This window comes from Cynocephalus volans, chromosome 2 (genome assembly GCF_027409185.1).
Source record: "Cynocephalus volans isolate mCynVol1 chromosome 2, mCynVol1.pri, whole genome shotgun sequence".
Taxonomy (NCBI): Eukaryota; Metazoa; Chordata; class Mammalia; order Dermoptera; family Cynocephalidae; genus Cynocephalus; species Cynocephalus volans.
This window is the reverse complement of record NC_084461.1, coordinates 158,971,679-158,991,729: the sequence shown is the minus strand read 5'-3', so window position 1 is coordinate 158,991,729 and position 20,051 is coordinate 158,971,679. Positions and strand designations below refer to the sequence as shown.

At 53.0% G+C, this 20,051-nt stretch overlaps 1 protein-coding gene across 1 annotated transcript in view; it reads left to right on the top strand.

Annotated features, from left to right (window-relative positions):
• Nucleotides 1-20,051, top strand: part of ADAMTS2 (ADAM metallopeptidase with thrombospondin type 1 motif 2) — a 213,909-nt gene that overhangs the window by 129,977 nt on the left and 63,881 nt on the right. Inside the window, exon 5 of the mRNA XM_063086488.1 lies at nt 17,942-18,025. Coding sequence (XP_062942558.1) covers nt 17,942-18,025 — 84 coding nt within the window. The remainder of the gene's footprint in view (nt 1-17,941; nt 18,026-20,051) is intronic.

Here is a 20,051-nt window from a genome sequence, read left to right as displayed (position 1 = left end):
TATTATATGCATCATCTGGCTGCCACAGAAAATCATGAGGATATATTATGTGTCCCCCCACTTTGGTAAATGCTAGCCTACAGCAGAGCCAGTACATAACTCCCAGGGCCCAGAGCAAAATGAAAATATGAGATCTCTTGTTCAAAGAGCAGGAAAAAGTGCTGTAAAAGTTACATATAAAGCCTTTTCCTTTCTTCCTGTCTCTCGCTCTCCCAGCTTGTCAGTGTTTTTTTGTTTTTTAACTTACTTTTTAATACCATTCTAAGAAAAATAGGAATTTTTACTTATTAACATGCATTTTACTGTTCATCTTTATATTGTTCAGTGCCTATTTTAAATGCAAATATTAGAGCATTTAACTTGTTTGTGGGATCACCAAAATTAAACAAATTGTGTTTTGTGGCCCATCCCTGGAGGTGCCTCAAGCTGGCCAGAAGTTCAGACAAGCACAAGCCAGACTCAGGAAGGTTGAGAGGAGAAGAGAGGATCTCCCAGAATGGAGCTCGCTGAGGGGACCTTCCCTCAGGTACAGGGTACTCATAGGGTGAGAATAGATCCTCACAAGTGCCTGGGGTCCCCCCCAATGGCAATTCAGGGTTCACCCATTTGGGTTTGGCAGCTGCTGGGTCCCCTCCTGCCAGCCACTGCTAGATGAACACATTGCCCTGTGCCCTGGCCAGGGAGCCCTGGGAAGTCAAGCCAGGCATCCCCACTTCTCACAGGTCCACCACTCCAGCCCAGGTCAAGTGGCCAAGGATGGTTACCCCTCTGTGCTGGTTTCACCCAGTGCCTGCATTGGGGGTGCACACGAGGCTCACCTCTGCTGAGACACAGGCTCTGGCCAGCTACCCAGCTGACATGCCCACTTATTACCAGCCCCGAGTGGAACAGCCACCACCATGCCCTGCCTTGAGATGCCATGGGGCACACATGCCTGACCCTGACCCTCCTGAACCTGTCCTGGGAAGGTGGCACTGCCTGTGAGCCGAGGAGCCAAGCCCCCAAAGGATGCTACATTGTCGCCTGGGACTTCACTCAAAAAACACACATCCAAAGGTGAAATGATGGAGACTGCCAAGACAGCAGCTACAGAGCCCCAAGTGTGGGCACTTCTGAGTACATGGGGCCCTGGTCACTCGCCCACGAAGCCAGCCCTGCCTACAGGGCAGACCCAGGAACTGAGCTGAGCACACAGACCCTGCAGCCGAAGAGGCTTCCCCTGCTCCCTGGATGTGCCCTGCACATCCCACCTCAGGGTCCCATGCTCTGTGGCCCCTCTCCATCCTCTGCTCATCCACATTCTACACGCCTTTGGGCTGAGCCCAAAGCTACCTCTCCTTGCAGCCTAGATGAAGAAAGCTGTGCCCAAGAGGGCAGTGGGTGTGTTCTGAGCATGGGGCCAGGCTGTGGGGCAGTGGCCTCATCCTCCAAGGCCCTCTGCACTGATTTGTTGCTCTCATACAATTGTAGCCCTCAGGCTGCTGGCAAACCCAGGGAGGGTGCAATCTCCTTGTGGTCAGCAGCCCTTAGCCTGGTCAGAGAGGCTGGGACCCCTGGCCATCCCCACCTGAGAGCCTCCATCCACGCATTTGAGGGCACAGGGGTCTCCTTCCCCAGCACTGTGAGGGCTGTGAGGATGGGGGTAGGAGCTGTGGGCAGCAGTGTGGCCTGTCCAGCCTGGCTGCCCCTGCAGACCCTGTCACAGACACCAAGCTAGCTCTCCATGGGCACTCTCCCTCCACCTTCGTTCTGCATCTGCCCTTCCTGGCCTCAACTTTGGCTCATTCTCCAGCCGCCACTTCATGGTGCTAGCCCCCAGTGCCCTTGGGCCCATCCCTAAGGATGAAGGTCTCCCCTTCACCCTGGCCCTCTCACAGCTTCGGGGAACCTCTGTCCTGTGTGACCATTCCTGCTTGGAAATGTGCTCCCTGCTGTAGCAGGTGCTCCCGGGTTACAGTGTGGTTAACATTGCTAAACGTGCCTGCAGCTGACCCTGGAGCTTAGGTGTTTATCACATTTTCACAAACTTGCTCTGCCAGCCCCTGAGCTAGTCTCTGCTGGCAAACTAGAAGCTGTGGCAGTGTATGTGTGCCTTGGAACCCCTAAGGAATGTGATTGGGCCTGGTGGGCCACACTGCCATGCTAGACATGGCCCAGATGTTGGTGGCACCTCGAACTACCTCACCAGGCACAGACAGCAGCTCTTCCACAAGCTCAGGTTAATGAGAGTCGGGGATGAATGCTTTAGGCAAGACTAGAGCCATCATTGAAGTAATACATTTACGTATGCATTTTCAAAAGTAAAATCTGTCTGTGCCAAGATTTCTAGAAATGTAAAACTTGGGCCCAAGGTTGATGCTTCCTTTGTGGCTTATAGCATTTAACTGAAGTGCGCTAATGTCAATCCTCCTCTTCCCTGAGAACCCTAAGTCATCAGTGTGTTGCTGAGAACTCGGGATCCACCAAGACCTAGAACCGCTATATGAGCTGCTGGTTTGATTGCGTTCTTGCCAATGTGAGGCAGACCATTTTGGTGGGTGATTCCAGCCCCCAACAAGGCCCACGTTTGTCCCCTTGCTAATGGGAACACATACTCTCGGGCCTGCAAGAGGCCACTGAGACCACTGGACAGATGTGAGGCATCTCCCCCTGAGGTGAAAGATAAATCTTTCCATGAACCTTTTGAAGTACCCTCATTACTGTATTAAAGAAAAATTCACATAAATTTTTCAAGAGAAACTGGAGATTTGGCAAACTACAGCCTGAAGGCCAAATCTGGCCCTTTACATGTTTTTGTAAATAAAGTTTTATTGGAACACAGCCATGGCTATTTATTTATGGATTGCCTATGGCTGGCTGCTTTGGTGCAACAACCACAGAGTTGAGTAGTTGCAACAGAGACCATATGGCCCCCAGAGCTGAAAATAGTCACTATCTGGTGCTGAAGAAATATTTGCTATTAGACTCCAAAGAAATCTACTTGCTTAGTGCCCACCTTGAGCTATGGCCCCAGACCTTTAAAGTTAGCATTTCCATTTCACTCCATCAGTGCCCTTGGGGTGTCCTGTTAGGGAAGTGCTTAGCGTAGAGTGAACACTAGCTTTGCAGTCTGAAGCAGCTGGGTCCTGATTATGGCTTTTACCTACCTGACAAAGTCCCTTCCCTTCCCTGAACTTGGTTTTATCATCTATAAACTGGAGACATTACCTCCTTCCACACAGTCTGAGCTTCCACAAAGACATTCATGGTCCCTGGCAAGAGAGGAGCCCCTAGCAGACAAGTTCTTCCTTTTCCTCTTCAGTCCTCTGAGCCCCTGCAGCTGGGGCAGCCCTTTCCTGAAGGCCATCGCAGGGACCTCACGCTTAAACTGAGCTCTGCTCTTTTCCTGCTCAGACCTTGCCCTGCCCCCACCCCTACCCCAGCCTTGCCAGCTCCAAGGATCTATGGGATCGCTTTGGGGATTCTTTTTAAAGGATTGAATGAGCTGTTCTTAATAATCATTTTAAAACAGCAAATCAGGAGGAGCAGATTTCTGGGCAAGCAGAACAGTCTCCCTCAGCTGTGTTAACTGCTTATGTTCTGGAAGAATTCCTGAGCCCCTAAAGCACCTCTTCTGTTAAGGGCAGATACACTCCTTAGGGCTGTGGAGAACAGGAGATCCAGGGTCCTCTGTGCTTTCAGAGCTGAAACCATAACTTTTGACTCCTTCTAGCATGAGGACAATCCTCTGTATAGTGCGTTCTTAAACAATTTTTATTGAATGAATGATTTCTCTCTATGCCAGGATTCAGATATTTCTCCTCCTTTTTAAAAAAAAAATTTAATCTAGAAATTGGCCTGGACTTACCAAAGCCTTGCCAGGATTTGCAAACAATCAGAAGGCATATGGGCTCAATTTCTCACCAACTTTCAAGAATGTTGGGGCCGCATGGTGACAGTGGGGAAGGCAGTGGTAGGACAGGAATGTTTCCTGTGGGGGAAATCTTGTGAACTGACCGCGGAGCTGCAGCCTAGCCAGGCGGAAGGCGTCACCCCCGAGTCTCTGTTCACGTGTCTCTGGCTCTGGTTCCTGGGAAAGAGAAAAACATTTCTGAAACTGTACACTAAAACTTGGTTTCCTTAAGTTGGAGGAAGGCAAGCAGGACTCCTGGGCAAGAGGGCACATTTGGATTTGGGCCTAGCCACAGCACAGGGGCAGGAGGATGGTAAGCAAAAGCTTCCCAGGCCCTGGTGCCCTGGGCACTGTTTCTGTTCCAGTGCTTGTCTCGCTAGCCTGAGAGCCCAGCCCCAGGTGGCTCTGTAGGAGACACAGTTGTCAGGGCCAGTGATGTGTGTGAGGCTGGGTACAATGCTTAGAAGAGGGCAGCACACTCAGGTGCTGATGGGAGCCAGGCAGGAGGGGGCATGAGTGGCTGTAGGCTATAGGGAGTGGTGGGGAGTGGGGTGACAGGAGAGGTCACACCCCCCTGGAGATCTCCTCCTGGGTTCCACTCACTTGTGGTCATGTAGGAATAAGTAGGCTCACTGTTGCCAGCTCTTTTTTTCCGTAAGCTGGAAATCCAATTTTTATGGCAAGTCTAATTATTTTTCAATGTGGGCAACAAATTGAAACTAAGAACCCATGCTGCACAGGTGAATCAAGACATGGCTGCAGGACAAGTCTGGTGTGTGGGCAGCTGGATTGTTTTTTCCGGCCTAGAAGAAAGGCGTTGACTGCTTGCCACTCTGTGCCCTGTGATGGGGGAAAGTTAGTGCCACCATGCAGGGCTGTTGTGAGTGTTCCTCGAGTCAAACTCCAGAAAAGTGCTTAGCAAAGCGCCTGGCATGTGGAGAGCATCCCAAGATCATGAGCTGTGCTCAGTCACATTCAGCACTCCCTGAACCCCTGGTCTACGTCAGGCCCCATTCTGGGCACTGAGGTACAGAAGTGAGCAAGATGTGTCCCAGTGCTTAGGGAGCTCGGAGCGCGTGAGGGATGGGGAAGAGAGGAAGGACAGTCATTGTACCCCAGTTAATGTGTGTGCTGATCTCAGAAGGGAAGAGCTCCTGGAGCAGCTGGGTCAGGGGAGCCTCCTTGGTCAAGGGCCACTCCAGCTGCCCGGAACCGCAGAGCGTGTCAGGTAGTAGGACAGCACATGGAAAGGCCCAGGTGCCCTGCTGTATCATAGTGCATGGTTAGGACCTGGCTAGAGTGTAAGGTGCTGGGGGAGAGGCAGGAGATGAGGTTGGTTTGGGATCTAAAAAGATAGAAACATGCATCATAGGAAGTTTGGAGCTTATGCCTTCTATCATTAGAAACACCCCTCCCCATGGCCTGAAGGGGGAGAAACTCAAATTTGCTGAGTTTTTGCATGAGCTGGCCCTGTGCAAGGAGGCACTCGTGTGACCTCTCCATATTGCCCCAGCGGCCCGGTGAGGTTCCCTTTCCTGGATATGGTCACCGTGGCTGGGAGAGGTCAGGTGGTGTGAACAGGGCATGGCAGATAGGACTCACATACCTGTGGGAAGCTGGGCCCCTCCTTGGGGACCTGGCCCAGGTGCAGGTCCTCCACTGCTGCTCTGGCCTGAGAAGCAAGATCTCCGGAATCCCTGAGGAAACACTGAAGCACTTCTCATCTTGGGCCTCTCTGACCTCCCAACAGCACCTGACATCACTGTCCACACCCCTTGCTTCTCTCCACAAGCTCTCTTTCCCGTCATTCTATGACACCACCGTTTTTTCCACCTTGGCTTCTCCATCTATCGTGTCTTCCTGTTCTCTCTAAGATTTGCCCTCCCACTTGCTCACTCAATCATTTAGCACATTTTTATGGAGCACCTTCTAGGTGCCGGAAATGTCGTGGTGAGCAAGAGGTGTCCTGCCTGCAAGGAGCTCACATTCCAGTGAGGATGGGGGTGGCCAGTAGACCAGTGACGATGATGCGGGGTGGGGGGTTCTGATGGGAGTGCCTCAGGCTGTCCTCCCCTCTGCCTCTTCTGCCGCGAAACGTGCGGCACAACCTCCCATCCGCTTCTCCCCTCTCCTTCCCTCCTCTGTGACGCCTGACAGCTGATGCGGGAAGCCTTGGAGCAGCCTGTCCCTGTCCTCCCCTGGGGAGATGACGGTTGCCAAAGCAGGAGTTAGTCCCCATGGGTGAGGAGGGCCAGGCACCATCACTCCTCGGTGACAGCGAGAGGCAGCTGCAGAGCTTGTCTTGTGAAGGCCCCAGCAAGGAGGTGACAGCTGAGCCAGAAAAGCAGAGATGACGCGCTGTGCCGGGCTGCCGGGCTGCCATGTGGCCTGGCAGGGGCTCCCGCCCCAGGCTGCTCTCGGGCTGTCTGCACGTGTGCTGAGTTGCAGTCTAGTGATACTGGGTCTTATTCCCCTGCCTGGGGGACCCTGTAGTGGTGTGTGTCAGAAGGGTTAAAGGCTCACACGGAAGTCCCACAACCGTAGCGTATCAGATTCGGAGAGGGTCTGCCGACTGATTTTCATGTTCAGCACGTGGCAAAGGGCTTGGCACATAGGAGGTGTTCAGTAAATACATTTTAAATGAATGAATAAGTGAGTAAGTGAATTCCCACAAAGTGACTGTGGTCCCACAGAGTCTGACAAAAAAATGGACTCTACCTGTCCCAGCAGTGTAGGAGTCCCTGTGCCTGCTGTTTTATGTTCAAGGCTGTGTTTCTCCATCATAGATGCTGGACTTTGGGATCAGCAGGTCATAGGGACATACAGTGTTTGATGTCAGCAGATATGCTAAATTGCCCTCCAAAGCCTCTGTGCTGATCCCCACTCCCACTCCCATGGGTGAGCTTCTCAATTTCTCTGCGCCTCAGTTCCCTCACTGGTAAAATGGGGATAATAACGCTCACCTGCAGGGGCTCAAGGTGACAGATACTGTACATGGGGAAGCACCAGCACAGGTCTTGGAAGGTCAGAGCTGACCAGTGAGATGTAGCAGTAGATCATTCGGCCCACAACATCTGCAAGACCAGTGGAGTCAGCACTTGTCCTTGAGAAGTATGGCCCTTGTGGAGACACACCCACTCGCCTTATTTAGCACAGTGAGAAGGACAGGGCCAGGCACCCTCTGCCTGGTTGGGGAGAAGGCCACAGCAAAGGTGACCCTTGAGCTGGTTTTGGTCACAGAGTTGGTGTTTCTCAAGTGGAAAGGTGGGGAGGGTGTCATTGCATGTGGAGGGAAAAGTGTGTGCAATAGAGATGCCACACTATAGGTACATCCCTGGAATGGGAGAAGTGGCCTGGGGCAGGCGTGGGAGAGTGGGAGAGGGAGGCCTTGGATGTAAGGTACGGAGGCTGCCAGATGGGGGCACTTGCTGGGTGTGGTGGAGGCATGTGGGGCTGAGCTTGGACTTGGTCCTGAAGGTTGGGGAGCCAGTGGAGTACTAGGCACTGAGCAGGGACAGCAAAGGATGCAAAGAGCTCCCGTCTAGTGGAGGGGGATGGGCAGTTATTCTAACAAATAGAGAAGGTGATTTGAGATCATCATGGCGCAGTAGAGGAAATTAGCTGGACGGGGACAGCCTCTGAGTTAGCATAGCGTGCTCCATGGGAACAGCATAGCGTGCTCCATGGGAATGTTCACGGGTCAGGAAGTGTGCCCTGTGGAAACTGCGTTGCAGCCTAGACAGGAGGACGGAGGACGTGCAGATGGCAGCCAGGCCAGGCCAGGCCAGGGTGGTGTCAAATGGTTCAGGTGTGGGGACAGCCCACACAGCCCCTCCCCACCTGTGCCTGGCAGTGAGCCGGGCCTGTGGCCTATCCCCAGTGGCCCTTTGGACATGAGCAGAACTGATCAAAGGTACTCAGCCCCATCCCTTTGGTTCTCAGTTTCCTGTGCAGCAGAATGAGGGATTTCAGGCTCTTTGACATTCCTCCATCTCTTTATCTGCCTGTTCCCTTACTTGACACTTCTGGAGGCCTGTCCGAGCCAGCCAGGGGCCCACAGGTGGCTAACACAGTGCTTGGCTTTTGGGGGCAGGGTCTGGCAAGAGAACTAAGCCACTTAAGTGGATTCTCGTGGTGCAAGAGGGACATGTGTTATACAGAAGGACGACAACGTTTCCCACTGTGTTCGAGGAGGCGCTGTAACATCCTCATTCTGGATGTTAGAGAGCACCCAAAATGACTGCACTTTTAGGGAGGGATATATTGGAGCAGGAGACCCCTGCAGTAAATTTGTAAAGACGCTGAAGCGTCTTGATGTTGCTCAGCGCTCTGAATTCTCATGAGCCCCCTTCCTGTGTCAAGGGGCACAGTGCAAGGTGGTAGTCTAAGACCCTCCGTCATGTTTTCCTCAGTCTCTTCTGGGTCCATCCCTGCTCTGCCAAGGTCTCTCTCTTCCTCATCACTGGGGGACGCCTGGGGCCCTTATGGCAGTGGGGAGGCTGGTCTGAGTCCTCCCCATTTTTGCTCTGAGGGGGAGGTCAGATCTTTACCGGAGCTGCCCCCGCCCCATCCCAGTCCTCTGCCTTAAAGAGCCGTCCACTCTGCGGCCTCTCCCAGTTCACCGCTGCCTACCCGCCCCCACTCCCAGCCCCAACCAGCATAGGCGGGAGCTTCTGGAACCCACACGCACCCCTCTGGGGCCAGTCGTAACCCGGCCCCTTCATTCCTGTGAGACCCTCCTTTTCTCACCACCTGCCTAGGCTCTCCACTGGGGTTGGACTCGCTCTAATGAGTGGTCTCATCTCAGTGGGAAGCAGGCCCCGAGCCCTCATGCGCGTGTCTGCCCGAAAGGTGGGGAGGGGCAGCAGCAGGTACGAGGGGCTCTAACCCTGTCCTGACTTGCTGCCTGTACTCAGCCGCCCACCCTTCTCCCTCAGCAGCCAGCGCCCTGTCTCCTCACTGTTCCTGCCATTGCCGTCCCTGGGGGCGGGGGGAAGGGGACTTCCACTATGCTACGGCCCTCTTCCTCTAGCTGGCATTTTCCCTGTCTCTTTCCTTGGGTCAAAATGGTGATAGAGCAGCAGAAGAAAATGATTTATGGGGGAATAAAAATACATTGCTCTCATTACATGATGGTGCCTAAACGGACCCAGGTGACAGAGCTGGAGTCACAGTGCATGAGGTTTTGCCAACATGGGCTCTGACACTGGCGGGGGTGGGGGGAGGATACTAGGGCCAGGATGTCACAAGGTCTTGTCACTTGGGGCCCCTTGCTGAAATGAGACTCCCTGCTGAGCTCCCGGAGCTGTGTGGTCAGGGAAAGCCGACAAGCCCAGCAGAGCACACCAGGGAGTCGGGCGACATCCCGCCAGCCAGAATCAAAGTCCCTGCCTTCTCTCAGCCTCCTTCCCTGTCAGTGGCTGGCGCGGCCACCAAGAGGCCCCTGGGGGAAGTCGAGCCCTGGCCTGCGGCATCTGCTGTACCTGCTGGTGTCCTGTGGCCTCAGCAGCAGCATCCTTCTCTGTTCTGAGGCATTATCCCTTTCTGATGAGTAATCGGATCAGTGGGTGGGAAGGGCAGGCCCCAAGTGGCGGCGTGGCTGTCCATTTCCCCAAGGCAGGGCTGGCAGGGAGAGCTCCAGGTCTGTGTGGCAATCACAGACGTGCCCATATTTCTCCTGGCAGCCCGGAGGAGAGCCCAGAGTGGGCCCAGGATGAAGCCCAGACGGGCCAAAGTTTGAGATCCCGGAGAGACAGCTCACAGTACTTGACCCTCCTGTAATTTGATGACAACTTTATTGAGCCTGTACTATGTGCCCAGGATTTTGCTAGATGCTTTAAATACATTGTTGCAGTCAGTCCTAATAACAACCCTGTGGGGCAAGTACTATTATTATTTCCATTTCACAGATGAGTAAACTGAGGCCCAAACAAGTCAAGTGCAGAGCCCATGCTGGAACCAATGCAATCAGACCGTGTGTGGAGCGGCGTTTTACGGCACCCTCTGCTAACACCCCTGTTGAGGAGTGGGGGAGGGACAGTTATCAGCACCATGACGGAAACATTCTTAAGGCAGCCTTGGTTTTTCACTGTGCCTGCCCTAGTGTTGCATTCAGTTGCACTTAAATACTTGTTGAGCCTCTGCTGGGTTTTGGGCACTGACCAGCATGCTTGGGGGTGTAGGAGCCCCGGTCCCCACCCTGGGGTACCTGCAGAGTGATCCCTAGGCCAGGCCGAGTATGGACTGGTGCAGGAGAGGGGATGGAAACAGACTTCACAAACAGACTTCACCCGGAGTTTGGGGAAGGGGTGGTCTTAGGGCTCATGTTCTTGCCCTCAGTGTTGAAGGAGGGACTCTAACCACCTCCCATTTTTGCATATGGCATGACCTCAGTAACTCTGATTCTGCCTATTTGCATTTCGTGAGAGTTTGATATTGAGCAATGGCGAGGGTCATGTTTATTCTCACATTCCCTCGGAAGCATCTGCTGAGAAACCAGAGAGTAAGGAAGATATCTGCAAAGGGAGTGTTTATTCTCATGGTAAGACCAGGCTCTTGCAGCCCTGTTTGTGCACCAAGAGATGCACACAGATGAACACATTCCTCCCCCGAAGCCAGCTGCTGGGGCTGCACTCCCTCCTGCACCTCCACCCTGGTGGTCCAACCTGGCTTCCTAAAGGCCACAGAGAGAACCGCCTTCTCCCCATCTATTTCAAGGGTTCCCAGAGAAGCCACAAAGCAATCTGTGAGCCCTCCTGCACCCACCCACCCCTGCCCCAGAGGCTCCCCAACTCAGCTGCTTCTATTGCCTGAAGCTCAGCTCAGCAGAGGTAATGGTAACTTTCCTGAAGGTTCTGGATAAGGGGTAGGAACTACAGCCAGCAGCTCTGCTCCTGCTGCTGCACCAGCTGCCTCTGTGCCCCCCTCCCCACCTCCTTTCCCAGTAGGGAGCTCCCATCTCCTGGACCAGTTCCCCCTTTCCACACCCCTCCCCCACCTTGGTGGCAAAGTCACCTCTGCCCTGAAGCCTCAGGCCACCTCCCAGGGCTCACAGTCACCCTGCCCCCATGGAACTCCGCCACCAACAAGGCAAACTTTTACATTGTCATGCAGAGCCGCCTCCTTCCTCATTGTATATTCTAGAACGGAAACTCGCCTGCATCCTTGCATAAGCAAAAGGTGCATTACAATGTATTTCCCCAAACGAGAGAATTCTCTCCACACAGAGAATGGCTGCGGCTTTGAACATTTTCCCCCAAGGTTTAAAGATTCCAGGATCAATTTCTCAGACAAGCCTCAAGGACAAGTCCCTGGGCTTCCCTTCCCCCTGCGGTCTGGGTGAAGGAGAGCAGCTTCTCCCCAGTAATCGGCCTTGGGGAGGGATGGAGGGGCTAAATAGGGGTAGGGGAGGGGATGCACTTAGCTGGGGGTCTGGGTCATTACAGGCCATGACAGACCTATGCTGGGTCACACATTTTGCCCATCTCCTATTATTTCACATTCCCCAAGGTGATTCAGTAATTCATTTATTCAACTCTTTACTGAGCACCTACTATGGGCCAGACACTGCTGGGAACAGTCGTGCTGGGGGAGGAGCACTGGAGTCAGGGGTACAGCAAGTGCAAAGGCCCAGAGGTGGGAATAGTCTCCCTGTGCAGGGAGCAAGGAGCAGCTGGAGCACAGAGAGCAAAGCCAGGGGCAACCTGCGACAAGGCAGCAGGGCCGGCTCCTCCAGGCCTTGAGGCCGCGCTGAGCATTTTGGGTTTTATTCCAAGTGCTGGGAGAAGGCCTTGGGGTGGGGGTGGGGGGTTAAGCAGGGGAGTAACTGCCTCCTTCCTTTGAAACATGTTTATTACTGTGACTCTTTTTTCAAATGTTCTTCAGATAGCTAAAGAATCCGGGGGCTGGAGAGGGAGAATGGGAATTCCATGCATGACCATTGTGCAAGCAGCGGGAGAGGGCAGCCAGGCTTTGAGGAAGGTCGACCGAGCTGTCAGGAAGGTTCTGTGAAGAAAAGTAGCTGATGTGGAGCATGGAGAAGCCAGCCAGGGCCAGCTTAGAGAGGGCACTGTGTGCCAGGCTGAGGGACTGGGGCCTGCTTCTGAAGGCACCAGGGAGCCATTGAGGGTTGCAGGCACAGGAAGGAAGATGTGCTCTGAGTGGCACCTTAGTGAAGAATGATGTGGAGGGGGTGTGGGCAGGACACAAGGCAGGAAGCCACTGGGGAGTGCCTGCCACCTGTTTCTGGGAGAGAGGTGGGTGGGGTCCGGGAGGAGGGGGAGATGAGATGGAGACATTCCAAGGCTGCCTTCTGTCTTCTTTTGCCCTTTTTTCCACATCTATCAGCTCTCTGCATGGCAGAAATGTTGTAGCTTGTCCCTATTAAGGACATGACTGTTTCATTGGGAATTTTACTAATTATTCCCAGTGGTCCCCATGCCCAGGTTGGTCCTGCAGGCCTCTGGCCAGGCAGGCTAAGTTGGCTCTGGCTTCTCAGCTGCATCTCAGTGTCCCGTGGGGAGCAGGAGCAGCTGGACTCTGGGGCTATGGCAATTTCACAGCCCCCTGAAAAGCAGGTGAAGCCCTGAGGTGGGGGTGGGAGGACAGGACAGGGCCCACTTCTCAGACCAGCAGGAGACAATGATATCTCACACACCCACAAACCCTGCCTGCCAGCCATTTCTGTTCCTGACATATCAAAATATGGGGATTGGGAGACCAGACAGCAGTGGGACCCCCAGCTCCTGTTTGCAGTTTGGGCTCTCTGCCATAGCACACTCAGGAGCAAGAAAACCACCCAGGCCAGCAGGTCAGAGGTCTTTGGGCCATGCCACCCCATGAGGGTCCTGCCCACTTGCTGTGGAGGGAAGGCTGAAGTGAGAGCTCCTGAGCAAGATCCCAGGTTGGGAGCCACCGAGTAGGTCCAGTGTCATAGAGCAAGACCGGGCATAGCCAGGCTCAGAGCCCTGTCTCCCTGAGAGGAGGGATGCCTGGTAGACTGTGTGGAGCTGTGCCCAGCATGGAAGGGTCCAGGCTTCCTAGGTAAGATGATGATGAAAGGCCACCAGAGTCGAAGGCTGCCCTAGTGGGCACGGCTGTGGGAATCACACTGAGGCCCTGGCTGCCGGCCGGGACAATACCTGGCATCCTTCTCCTTAGCCACCTGCTGGGAGCGTTCCCAGACATGCCCCTCTAATTTCTAGCAGCTCAGTGAGGCCCAGTTGATATTTGAGTCATCTGAGGCTCCCAGAGGCCAGGGTTGAGGGTACCCAACCCAGCGGACATGAGCTGGCTGCTGATGGGCAGCCCCGGAGGAGGAGCCTCCCCAGCCCCTCTGGGGCTCTGGCCGCCTCGCCTCCCACCCCCAGCAGGATGTGGCCCCTTTGTCTCAGGAGCTTGGTGTCAAGCAATGGGGTTACTGCAGATGGTCACCTCCTGTCCTGAATCAGGAAGCAGGGTCAGACTTGCCCCATGTGCAAGAAGATCACAAGAGCCCCTCCTGGAGGTAAGAACATCTGCCCTTGGAGGACACTGGGCCCTACTGGGCAGGGACTGGCCGGGATCCAGGAGAGGGACCAGCACCGCATCTCCTTCCTCCCTGTGGGAACAGCAGGCACGTCCTTCTTGGAGCCTCAGCTTCCCCATTGCTCAGGAGGCGCTGATGAGCCCACACCCTGGCCAGGTTTCCCATCTTCCAGAAGGATTGTGACCACAGACTCAAAACATCCCCTGTCGCCAGGTCCCTTTGAGGTCCAAACCAGCCCTGCCCTTGGAGACTCTGGGAAGTGCAGCCAGAGTACAGGCTTCAGAGTGGCGTCTTTCTGGGGATGCCCCGTGGGGTGATCCCAGGACATTCTTTTGTCCCCAGCTCTAAACAGAGCACAGATGGACTGTCTCCATGGTCCAGCAGAAGGGACAGTGCATCAGGCACGCCTTGGGTGCCCCAGCGCTGAGTGGGGGTGGCGGTGCCTCCACCCCATTCCTCACGTCTGCTCATTCTCTCCACTTGCCCCACGTTCCCGCCTCTTGACCATTTCAACACATTTTCCATAAAAGATGCAGAACAATCTTTGTAAACTGCAGTGTCATCACCCTCCCTTCCAGGCCTGTGTCCTTGGATCACTGTTTGAGTAGAGCTGGCATCTTTCTCCCGACCTGCACCTGCGTGGTCTGGCCTCAGTGCCCGTGTTCCACCTCCTCTGCTGGGTCTCTCCCTTGCCCCATCGCCCCTGTGCTGGGAACACACCTCACGGCTTCTGGCCCCAGGATGTTTGCACATGCTCTCTCTCTGCCAGGAGCAGCATCCCGCTTTGCCGAGCTAACTTGTTCTCATTTCTCGGCTCTCAGCAGAAAGAAATGCCACGTCCTTGGGGGGCCTCCAATCCCCACTGTGGCAGAACCCCCCATTAATATGCTGGCTAGTTCCCCGCCTTTCCTTGGAAGCCCTCATCAGCATTGTGATTATGGAGCCAGTTTTGTTAGTTCCAAGTGTCCCCCACCACCTCCTGACAGCAGGGCCAGCTCTGTGCTGGTTTACTGCAAAGTCCCAAGTGCTGACACTGTGCCTGGTGTGAGGAGGTGGGGCCAACAGCTCTTCTGGGTCTGCTGGGTGCCTGCCACAGGCCTGGGAAGGAGGAGAGGCCAGGCCAGGTGTACCCTGGTCATTCTGGGTCCTGCGGGTGGTAGGCTCCCACTAGAGGCTCAGTTTGGGAAGTCCTGTTGAAAACCCACGAGGGGATTTTCTCTGTGCTGGGGGGTTATGTGCATGGTGGGGTCAACATTTACACACCAACTCTCAAACAGGAGAAATGCAGGTTTCTTTAGTTCCTATATCTGATGTCACCCTTATCCCAGGCACCCAATCCCAGGAAAGAAGGATAAATGTAACTTGGCCCATGAGAGGTAGCTCAGACTCTTCGCCTTTAAAAGGCTTTTAAGGGAAATAAGTCAAAGGTGAAGCTGTGATCCTGGGGCTTGTGATAGTCAGCTTGATTTGCTATGACAAAATACCATAGACTGGGTAGCTTAAATAGCAGGAATTTATTTCTCATACTTCTGGAGACTGGAAAATCAAGGTGCTGGCTAATTCGGTTTCCTGGTAAGGGCCTTCTTCCTGGCTTGCAGGTGGCCACTGTCTTGCTGTGTCCTCACATGGCAGAGAGAGAGAGGAAGCAAGCTTTCTGGTGTCTCTTCCTACAAGGGCACTAATCCCATCATGAGAGCCCCACCCTCATGACCTAATTATCCCAAAGGCCCCATCTTCAAACACCATCACATTGGGGGTTAGGGCTTTAAAATATTAATTTGGAGGGGGGAGGCACAATTTAGTCTGCAGCAGGGTTGTTTGTCCCCTGTCCCTGCTCCTTTGGGTAAGGTGTGTGTGTGTGGCTTGGCCACCCCACATCTGCGTACATCCGTCCCAGCATGCTCTTGCCTGGCAGTGGCACTAGAAACAGAGGACCTTCAGTTGGGTCAGTAGGGGTTTGTCCTCTCTGCAGTGGCCATGCGAAGAAATCTGGCCCCCTTTTCTACAGGCCAGAACTTTCTGGGCTCCCTCAAAGCCTGGTGGTGCCCCCAGCGCCAGGTAAACCTGCAAGCCAGCCCACAGCTATCCTGCCCACATTTCCCTGGGGCACAGGGGACCCCTAGGTCCCCTACACATGGCTGGTAGCTGGGTAGTCCCAAATGCTGACAAGATGACCCCCAGTCCCCTACACATGGCCGCTCTCTCAGGCTTGCTGGCTGCTGAAGCATGCTGTGCTTCCATTTGGGCTATCTGAAGCTACTCCCTATAGATGTGAACCTGTCCCCTCCCAGGTCCCAGAGAGCAGCGGGGGCTCAAGTTCTCTTTGCTTTTTCTTCCTTCTTGAACATCAGGGCTATTTTGTACTCTTTCTTCTTCCTCTCTTCACCGCCCACCCAGACCCAACTTGAGCAAAGTGAATCCTAGCCATTGTCCTGGCCTTTCTCTCTCCTGTCCTCTCTGCTGCGCCCCCAGCTGCAGCAGGACCCTCCCTTGGTCAGGTTTTGCTCGTGATCAATAAAGCAATACTTCTGAGAATTAAAAGCCCATTTATCTCTTTAAAAAACTGGCTATTGTGTCAGCATAGACTAAAATATCTAGTTTGACCTTCAGAGCTGGACAACAAAGTCTGTCTTTTAGGGTGTGGCACCCTGCCCCCAGGACCTCACGGGGAACTGCAGGGCTATATGGTTTTCTGGCAACGCAAAATATCCCATTTCACTGTTTTCATAAACACCATTCCATTGCATGTGTGGAAATTTTATCCTCACAACAGCTTTGTGAGATGCCCTCCCCAGGGGCTCCACCTTGTCAGGTTGAGGAGGGCACCTGGGCATCGGGGCCCAGCATCCGCCCTGTCCAGGTGGCTGGGGTTGGGGGGTGCCAACCCACCCTCTCCAGACTGGGGCCAAGTCCACAGCATTGGACTCATTGCCAGTGAGTATCCTGAGTACCTGCCACATGCTGCTCTGCCCTGGGCACTAGGCATGCAAACAGGGACAGTACGGGGACGGTGCAACTCACAGTCCAGTGTGGGACACAGAGGGCTCAAAAAATAACAGGCCACAGTGCTTGATAAGGAGCAGATCAGATTGAGGGGCCCCTCCAGGAAGAAGTGGCCACTAGGCTGGCCTTGGGAAGAGTACGGTTTGGTCAAAGAATGAACGAGGTGACAGTGAGGGGACTGTCCCAGGGAGGATCCTGAGTGTGTGTGGTGGGAAGTTGGGGGTGCGGGGGCATCAGTGAGAAGGAAGCCTCTGACAGCCTGGGGCCCGGGATTAACCTGACCTGTGTTTCTGGAAGGTCATGCTGGCTGGGCTGTGGAGAGCGGGAGCACCTCCCCTTCTTTGTGCCATGGACCCCAGATTTCACGTCCGGTGAAGCCCATGGGCACCTGCTCAGAATAATATTTTTATTTATTTATTTATGTATTTTTAAAATTCATTAATTATTATTATTATTATTATTATTATTTACGTTTTAAGATGTTGCAGAGCTGTGGGAAGAGCAGAGGTAGGGGATGGGGCTGGCCTGGTCGCAGAGGGCAGGAGGGTGTGGCTGAGGTCCCTGGGACCTCCCACTCCAGCTCAGGAGCCAGGGGGGCTTCCAGCAGCAGTGTGGCTGTCGCTGGGCTGGATGCGGATGTTGGAGGGCATGGCTGAGGACCTTGGCCCCCGCAAGAATAGTGTTTTTAAATGCAAAAGATAAAATATGCCGCTTAACAGTATTTTGGTCAGTGATGGACTACAAATACTACAGTGGTCTGGTCAAATTAAAATGGAACTAAAAAATTCCTATCACCTAGTGACATGGTAGCCACCGTGTGTGTGGTGATGCCGGCTGGGAGCCACAGGCTATCCCATATAGCCTGGATGTGTCAGAGGCTGTACCATCTGGGTTTGTATACATATATTCCATATGTTCACTATGAGAAATCACCTAACGACACATTTCTCAGAACGTATCCCTGTCATTAAGCGATGTGTGACTGTACATAAGAATAAAATAGTGATAAAATACAAAGGAAGCCAATTATATGAGCTACCATTATCAAAACAGAACAGGGAGAACACCTTTGTGATGGAGATCCTTACATTAAAATGTTAAAAATTAGATATGGTAGTGGGTCTAAAATGACCCCATTTCCAAATGGTGATGTGCATAGATTTTCACAACCACCCGCAACCACTGTAGAGTGGTTTCTGCGTGGAACAGTCCCAGCACCACCTATGCTGCTGGGGTTTGATGCCTACTTTCATCCTTGAAGGAAAGGACACGCTTCAGTTAGAGGCTACAGCAAATATAGGGGTCAGTTTTGCCACCCAAGTTCAGGCTCCAGGGAAGAATCCCTGGGCTGGCAGGTGGGGGGTGCTCAGGGGCGGGCTCCAGTAATCCAGGCAGGTGGAGGGGGGTAGGGGTTTCAGGGTTCCCGCCTGGGGGCCGGTTGGGTAGCGATGCCATTTGTAAAGCCAGAGCTGGTCCTTGGGCCTGTAGTTCCTGCTGATGCCTCTCTGGTTGTCTTTCAGGTCAATGAAATCTATCATGACGAGTCCTTGGGGGCCCACATCAATGTTGTCCTGGTGCGGATCATCCTGCTGAGCTACGGGAAGGTAAGTGAGCACACGCCAGAGCCTCTACCCACCTGGAGTGAAGAGGGCTGGAGAGCCAGCAGGGGCCTCCGTCGAGAGTGTTTATGTTTGCCAAAGCCTCCGTGCCTCTCCCGGGTCACCCTGTGGTTCCTATAAGAAACAGGAAACTGGGAGCCACCCATATGCTCCTGCTCCCTTTCACCTTCACCCCTTGTTTTAAAATGTGGGATTTATTATTACTCAGGTATGGTGAGGCCAGCAGATCAGGAGAAGGCTGCTATTGAAAAGATAGTTTGTTACTCACAGATCCCAAGAGGAGGAGGCAGGCAGTGTCGTGGGGGTCCCATCATGAAGCACTGGGGTTGGTCAGGAGGCAGGGGGAGTCGGGGGACATGTGGGCCAGAGCCTTCATGGCCTCTGCAGGAAGAACCAGGGCAGGCAGGGTAAGCAGGCTTCAGGTTGACTAGTTTGAATAATTTCAGCAGGCTCTGTGCATAGAGGCTGTCTCAGGTTTTCTGGTACCTGGTTGTGGGGTGATTGGGGCAGGTGGATAGTGGCCCAGAGTGTAGAATCCATAAAGGAGGTGGTTGGGCATGTGGACTCTGAACTGGTTGGTTTGCATATGAATATGAAAGTCATGCTCTCAGGTGAGTCATTTGCTATCTCTAGAAGCTGGCTAGCTCTAGGAGGGTCAGTCCCTCTAGGCTCAGCAAAGCCCCACATGTCAAAGCATCAAAGCACATGGTTAACACACCCCTTACTTCAACTCCTTCTCGTGTCTTAAATCTCTGTCCTGCTCTCCACATGCCCCATAGTTTCTGCTCCCACTGGGCCATCTTGCCCTTTTTACCTCCTCTTGCTGTTGAACTTGCAACCCTCTTTCCCTGCAGCATGCCTGGGTGTATGCATGGGACCCTGGGTAGAAGATTGCCAGGGATGATGACCTGGGATGGAAAGAAAGGGGATGCTGTGTAGAGGAGGTGTTGAGGAAGGGAGGAGCTATATGTCACAGGCAGGGTGGACTGCACTGTACGCATATTAACTCTCTTAATCCATAGGGCAGATGGGGAGGTGCATGCTGTGATGGTCCCCATTTCACAGATAAGTACACTGAGGCTTAACATGATTCAGTGGCATACCCAAGTGAGTGGCTGGTGCCATCTGGCTCCTCAAGAGTCAGGCTTCCCACCCAGCAGCCAAATTTTAGAGTCCATGGTCTGACTACACTTGGTGCATAGAAAATGAATTTGTAATAAGACCAAACACGTCAGGCAAGGTAATTATGTAAAGAGTTAAACTTTTCTGTTCAAAGACAGAGAATCTCAGTCTCAAAAAATAAAATCAAACTGTGCACAGTTCGTCATGCACACAATGTAAAAATGACAACAAAGAGCTCATGCGGCAGAATGAATCCCAGGAAAAGTAGACCCTGAACCCACTCTCCATACACTCCAAAGCACGTCACTCTAAAATGCCTGGAGGCAGCCACAGGGAGGATTCCAACTGTGGACGTTTATGCACCCCAAGGAGAACGTAAAATATACCAAAGCAAAGCATTAGAAGAAAGGAGAAAGTGAGGAAAACCTAACTGTGGGAGTGTTTAATACCCTTTTCAAGTCCTTTAACAGATGACGTGTGAAAAGGCAAAGAATTTTTGAACAGTATAACAAATACAGCTAAATTAATAGCTATATGACTTTTTTCCTTGCCCTACAAAAAGATGTGGCTTCTTTCTGAGAAATCACAGAACGCTTAGAAATTACAAAAAATATTTTATGTCATAAAGAAAATTTTAATAAATTTTATACAGCAAAAAGCGGTTCAGGCTATATTCTCTGACTAAATGCCCTAAGACAAAGGGAGAAGGATTTATACACCTAAAAAGTCAAATCCATTTGAAAATTTTTTAAAAACCCCAAAAACCTGCTAGGAAGGAGAACATTAGAACTGCAATTGCAGACCACTTGCAAAACTGATAGAAAGGCAAGGACCGCATGTCAAAACCTGTGGGATGTGGCTAGAGCTGTATTCTGAGGCACATTCGCAG